The 6948-nt window shown below is 37.3% G+C and overlaps 2 protein-coding genes across 2 annotated transcripts; both read right to left on the bottom strand.

Moving 5' to 3' along the window:
- Positions 1 to 728: 728 nt before the first annotated feature.
- LOC107783642 (uncharacterized protein At5g01610-like) lies at positions 729 to 1223 on the bottom strand. Its single transcript, XM_016604632.2, has one exon. The coding sequence runs from the start codon at positions 1221 to 1223 to the stop codon at positions 729 to 731; it is 495 nt and encodes a 164-aa protein (XP_016460118.1).
- A 2389-nt stretch (positions 1224 to 3612) lies between these two features.
- LOC107783643 (exocyst complex component SEC15B-like) lies at positions 3613 to 6384 on the bottom strand. The gene has a single exon (XM_016604636.2). The coding sequence runs from the start codon at positions 6240 to 6242 to the stop codon at positions 3840 to 3842; it is 2403 nt and encodes an 800-aa protein (XP_016460122.1). The 5' UTR covers positions 6243 to 6384; the 3' UTR covers positions 3613 to 3839.
- Between the last annotated feature and the right edge of the window lie 564 nt (positions 6385 to 6948).

The following is a 6948-nucleotide window of genomic DNA, read 5'->3' as shown; positions in this document are numbered from 1 at the left end:
AGAATGATTTTTTATGCCTTTTAATGAATTGTGTTTTGTTTTATCAGCTACCTACAGACATTTAACAGAGACTTTATTTATTTTTTTATTTTTTTTACTCTACTGTCCTTCAGACAGATACGACAGAAGAGATGACATTTCATATTTGCACTATTTTTCCATAATTATACTCCCCAGACGACTGCAACTTCAATCCAAGAAGTGATAGTATCATCAAAGCTCAATTACTCCTACTTGACAAGTTTTATTGTGTCTCATACTTGTACTAGACTCTTTTTGTTTCACAAATTTATGGACCTCAATCTTACACTTTTGGGTCCATAAAAATCTGGATCCACAAGTGAGATAAAAAAATTACCCCATACAACTAGGGTCGGTTGTATGAGACACAAAATAAAATTTTCCCTCTACTTTGGTTTGGTTGAGATACTGATTGTACAATGCAGTTTAATCATCCGAATGTGATTACTCACTTGGTTTGGCTTTTCTGCTTTTACTTTTGTTACAGTTGGTATTTCGAAGAAAGGCAAGATCAAGTGATCTTGCACCTGATTTGAGTTACATGATTTTGTATATACATGATAGTAAGCTAGTATCATTTACTTCTATGGAAGAAACAACTTAGAAAAAAGCATTATTGGATAAATAAAGGAAAAGTTGAGAAGTCATCAATCTTTTTCTTATTTCCAAAGAGGAGAAAAAGAGACAACAAAATCAAAGTACCTACTCTAGGAAGATGACACAAAAAGCTTCTGCCTAACCTTACTCTCCTCTTTATCAACACAATCCAATCCACATCCACACTGTGGGCATTCCTCAAAGTTGTCAATCGGAAAATTCGCCGATGTAAGCCCAACTGAGAACGCAAGATTCTCACCTTTACGCCTAACTTCAACAATATTAAGCCATAGCAACACCACTTTAACACTTACACCACTCAGTTTTGTAAGCCTGCCTTTTGATATAACACCCTTTATAACAGGCTTGTAATTTAGCTGATACGAGTTTTCCAATCTGAAGCTGCATGTAGAATTAAGATAAGCTGAAAATTCACCTGTTTTGGTGTTTAATTCATAGTCTTTTACCCCTTTTGGAAGAATGCCCATTGGGAAGTCATAACGCTGTAGGTCTTCATAGGCTGATGGCTTCTCATTTCTTGAAGCTGCTGTAGCTGAAAATAAGAGATAGAGGAAGCAGAGAATGCTTGTTAAAGACATTGGCATTATATTTCTCAGAAAAAAAATGAAGTTTTAGGTTGTTACAGAGTACACCGTCATATAAACGAGATGGTCTGACATATATCAAATGGAGATGCTCGATATTGACACATGTTTGCTTCATATGTATGACAAATTAGTTTGTTACTCTGACCAGTTGTCCACGTGCAGATTGATGCACTTACTCTATATACCAATTTCTTTTTTCCGCTATCCATAATTTGGATATACAATTCATTAGATTGGAACTTTATTTTTTTTTTATAGGTTCTTTAAATTGGAACTTGGAAGATGTGTAGACAATGAACACTTTATTAGTTGATGATTGAATGGTTTTTAAAGTTAAATTATTTTTAGTTATAAAAATATTTTATTCCTTTTTAAATGAAATAATAAAGAAAATTATATTTATATTATATAAATTAAAACAGAAAAAGTAACATAATCTCATGAAAGAGGCTTTACAGGTGGATTTTCTAATTATTTTGAGTTAGCTACCATTCTGTCTTGTCCTGGTAATTACATTTCTCATAATGAAATGATTCCAGTAGAACACAATAAATATAGAACACTAAAAATAAAGCACTCGATCACAAACTTTTAGATTGAGGATAGTTGACCAATTGATAAAAATACAGGGGTATAGCCATTTAACACATGGTTAAACGTATTGAGCCTAGTGTAACGTAATGGTTTAAGAAGCTGGAAGCACAAGGGAAAAAAATCATATAGACAGAGGCAAAGTCAGAATTTAAATTTTATGAGTTTTAAATTGTAGGATAACAAAATCAGGTATTAGTAATTGAATTCTAAATTTAATTTTTATACGTATTCGATGAACTTTTTAATATAAATATAGGATTTGAAATAAAGTTACTCGATTTGGACTAAAGTTACTCATCATGTGGCTCCGCCCTTGCATATACGGCATCTGTGTTTCTGCGATTTTAATTTTTAAGGGTATCATCATCGAGGTTTACATCAATCAACATTTCAGTTACTCCCAATGCTAAAGGGAAACTATCAGGAAATTATTAGAAATATGTACTAATTTCTCCAGCCTAACGAGAAAAGTGAGATTCTATTATGTTTACTGTTGAAGTAGTGAATATCGTCGTGTTTTATGGTCAACAAGGGCGGATCTACTCCTTGAATTTGGGTGCTCGAGCACCCATTAATCTCGGCTCCGAGTATATATAATTGTGTAGAAAATTTGAGAAAACAAATATAAAAAAAACAGAAAGCACCCAGGAGACAAATAGTCTAGTGGATTCTTTGGTTAAGGGAGGGTGCTGGAAGTTTACAAAAATTGAATGGGTAAGGGTTCAAATCCTTCTCCCGACAAGCCTTTTAAAACAAACAAATTATTCCCTTTTTTCTCCTCATGTTATCAAGCTACTTTCCCTTTTTTCATTCTTTCCGATTTTCACCCACTGCTTTTTTACCCAATACTACTTTTTAGAATTCCTTTCTGTTGACTTTGTTTTATCTCTTCTTATTTTATAAAATGTAATTCACTATAAAGAAAGAAGAAGAAAAAAGACCTAAAGTTCGACCCTTCTAAAGACGAGCAATTCCTCCCGAAGGGACAAAACCATCAATCTCTATCCATCACAATTTTACGGCATTCATAATATTAATACTATGAGTTTTCTCGTTAACTTTTTTCATCATCGTGTTACAATAGTTATGCATTTATATAATGTGATTGCTAATAACTTTATGTTAGAAAAAGCTAAGCACCCACGAACTTAAATTCCTAGATCCGCCACTGATGGTCAACCATATCCCCCACTAAAATCACCTTATCAGCAATGCTACTTTTTCACAAAGCGATTAATAAGTCAAGATACATTCTTTCCCAGTATCAACATTTTGCTTCAACATTATCTTCTGCTTCATCCCACAACTCCTTCTATCATTAAAGAAAGCAGCTTCCCAATGATTTGCAGTATAGCCTCTTCTTTTTTTTTTTCTTTTTTTTTTTGGAAAAGGTAACAAGTATAGCCTCTTCTTTCTTCCCTCTCATTTCCTGTACTCGATTCAATCACTCAGCAGTGACTCTTTCCAGGTGAAGTGGTCTTATCGCCAGTAACTAAAGAACTACTAATCACCTTTTTCCCCCTTCCTTCTCTGTTCATTACTGCCTGTGTGCTTATTCTCTGTCCAATTCAATATACAAGAGGATCACACGCATGCTGAAGTCTTGCATAGCTAAGCAGAAGGCTTTTGTCAACACACAAGGAACGGCAATAAGGAAATGACTGAAATTTATAGATACAACAAAGAAAATAAGCAAATTAACAAAAGATATATTCAACAAAAAGAACCCACAGGAGAACTTCATGTGTCTGTTGAATAACACTATAGACTAACTAATGCAAGAAAGTACTAGTTTGCGAGAAGAACAAATTATATCTAAGTTGCAAAAGAATATGACAATTAACATTGAAAATAAATGTTCTCTGAAGAATGAATACAGCAATCAATGTGGAACTATTGGAATAAAAAATACACAAATGGTAGGCAATTTTGAAGAGGAAGCTATGATACCAGCAAGTAACCAACACAACTACAGTATGGAGATCTCTCAAGGAACAAAACATACAGAGATATGCTGATTCAGTTAACATCCTTCAGTCTTTTTATCAATGCATCAAGAGATTTCTTCTTAGTGTTCGTCTTAGATCCCCTTGTGCCAAAAGACCCAAAAAGCCTATCAGATTGATCCCTTAACTTCTCCGAAATCGTCACAACTTTGCGGTAGTCCAAAGCATTATAACTTCTCTCTCTAATAACTGGATTCAGGAAATTTTCTGGATGGTTGCTCAAGAGTAGATTAACCAACTGCCTGGACTCAGCCAAGGCTGCTTTCAACTGGCTAGCATCTGCCTCAGATAACAGAGTAGCTTGGGATTCGGCAAATGATTCCAACATTTTGACATCAGCTTCAAGACCCATAATAGCATTCACGTTGAACCTTTTAACCGACTCCCCAAGTAAAGCCCCGACAATCATCTCTGATATATGAAATAGAACATCTTGCAAAACTCTTTTCAGAACTTGAACAGGCAAGATCTGCTGGGCAGTAGAAACTAGAGTTTCAAGAAATATAGTCACCTCATGCACATACTCATTTCCACCCTGCGGAGGATCATCCACCATCCAATTCACATTCTCAATCAGCAAAAGGAACCCGTCAACCTTTTGCTTAAGCAGGCCAGAAAGCATCTCTTCAGCAGCATCACGGGCTTTAGTCAAAGGAAACAGTCTCCTCCCCCTCTCTGCCATTCTCAATGGGATCCCTGAAAGCTGTGCAGCATGACGAAAGAAAAAGTCACATGCACGTTCAAACACAGCCATATTAGCTGCCATCTGCATTGCTTGGGTAACACCACCAATAGATGTATTAATGAGCTTCAACAAGGCTCCATCCAGGACCTCAGTCAAAAGCCGATCCAGGTATTTCTTCACCACATCATAGAAATCAAGCTGACCACCATATGACATGAAACTCACCGAGTCCTCAATAAACGACCGTACAATTCTACAGCAATCAGGCACAGTACAAGAAAATGGTGCAACATAAGGAAACGCAGGCATAATATTCGACGTCTGTAACTGAAATGACAACACATTCATGTTATACTCGTATTCCTTTTTCATATACATTTGCTCAAATTTATCTGCAGCAAGGACCTCAGTTATCTGCTTTCGACAATCAGATAAAAGGAGTTCATGATACTTATCCCTGTGCTTGCTCAACACATCTAGCAAAGCCTCCACGGGGTATCCATATCTACGCAATGTAACACCAAGCAAACTCACATAGTCTTTAATCAGTAACAAATGATTCGCAGTTTGCATTCTAGAAAATTGATCTTCCAAAACAGAACACATTTTACTCATAGCAGTATCCCATAAATTCTCCACTTCCAATTTCGAAACCAACCCACCACCAGTCCTCAAAACTCTATCTTCCACAATGAAAAATCCAGCAATTTGCGCGAAAAATGTCTGATGAGATTCAAGAAAGGGCGTCATTGAAGATACCTGAAAATCTGAAGTCAATTGAAGCTTGCGATTCTCGAAATAGTACTGCTTGAATCTATCTTCAAGTCCTAGAGTTTGGTTTATGTGATAAGCCCTATACAACGGCGTCAAATCGAACCCTAATATTCCATTACCATCCTTCGCGTCATCACTGATACCGTCAAATCCGTCATCGTCTTCTTCTTCGAGAGCATAAACACAATCCCTAAGACTGAGTCTACTCTGTTCCTCAGCTTGTCTTTGCTTGATTCTGAGCTCTTCTTCTCTCTGCCTCGATGCTGAGGCTTGTCCGATAGCTAATTGCCCTAAGTTCCGGCTAACTACACGGATCTCGACAAGCCAATCGCCGAACTCTTTGTTGATTTTCCGTTCAATATGCGAACGGATCGCAGGGATCTGCTTCTCAAGCATTCGTTTGAGAGTAGAAGACGGTGTTTTGTTCACAAACTCTCTCTCAATCGAGTCCACACACTTCAACGCCATGTAGAAATTGTTCTCTGAGAGGTGACGATTGGCGCGTGAGCAAAGCTCGACTAGCTGTACACACGTGCGGAGGGATTGGATAGCGAGAGTTATGTTTGTGCATTTGTTTCGAGCTTCGACGAAGGAATCGAGCGTCGTTAGCAAAGGCACGGAGACGGACTGGAGTTGAGAGTTGGAGTTGGAGAGTGAAGATTTGAGAGAATCGACGTCGGATAGAAGAGATCGGAGATCGTCGACGGCTGTGATGAAGTCTTCGTAGTGTGCTCTACAAACATCCTCGATTTCGGATTCCTTTGATCGAGTGAAGTGCCGGAGGTGATGAAGGAGGGTTTCGGGCTTGCCGGAAGCAAAAGCCTTTCGAACGAAGGGCCCGACGTCTTCTCCGTTGCAGATGGAGGCGGAGAGGAGTAGCTGGTCAAGTTTGTCGGCTGAGTCGCCGTTATCTACCGCCGCCGGAACAACTTTCCGGCGCATCTTCGACGTGTTCATCGCCAGCTGTGTTCCTCCGTTATCTATTCCGCTCACAATTATAGTGGTAACTGCTAGAGTGACGGAGCCGTTACAGACGGAGGGGATTTAGGAATTAGGACACAGAAAATGAATACTGGAGAAAATTATGGACACGAAGATATAGTTGAGACATTGAAATGAGAAAGTAATGATAAATGGTCTTTATTTGACTATTTTACCCCCTTGGTTTTAGCCTGATGCCTCCAATGGCAAGTCCAGAATATAGGGGTATGATAGTAACTATAATTGAAAGGGCCAGCCTTCTGTAATAATTAGATTAGAGGCAAGTATTATTTTTTTGGGTAATAATTAGAGGCAAGTATTTGGTGATTTATGGAGTAATTATTTGAGCAAATGACATCATTTACCTTCCAGTTTAACTACGGTAATTACACAAAGTGAATACAACTAAAATCAAATGATTCCTTTTGACAAACATGTTTGTTCATGTGGAATAAAAACAAATAAAAAGTTGAAAATCCAAAAAAGGAAAGGAAAAAAAAAAGAGTCAGAACTTTTCCTAAGTTTTATGTTACGAGCTTAAGTCTAGTATTATTTTGTGGTAGTTGAAATATTAACTTAGTACTAAAGTATTTCCTTTAGGAGCAGTAGCGCAATAGACAGGAGCTTGTTATCTTTTGTACTACTATTATGCATCGTCTGGATGCCGATCATTGAATTAATT

This window comes from Nicotiana tabacum, chromosome 22, assembly GCF_000715075.1.
Source record: "Nicotiana tabacum cultivar K326 chromosome 22, ASM71507v2, whole genome shotgun sequence".
NCBI classification, from domain to species: Eukaryota; Viridiplantae; Streptophyta; class Magnoliopsida; order Solanales; family Solanaceae; genus Nicotiana; species Nicotiana tabacum.
This window is presented reverse-complemented; position numbering and strand designations above follow the sequence as displayed.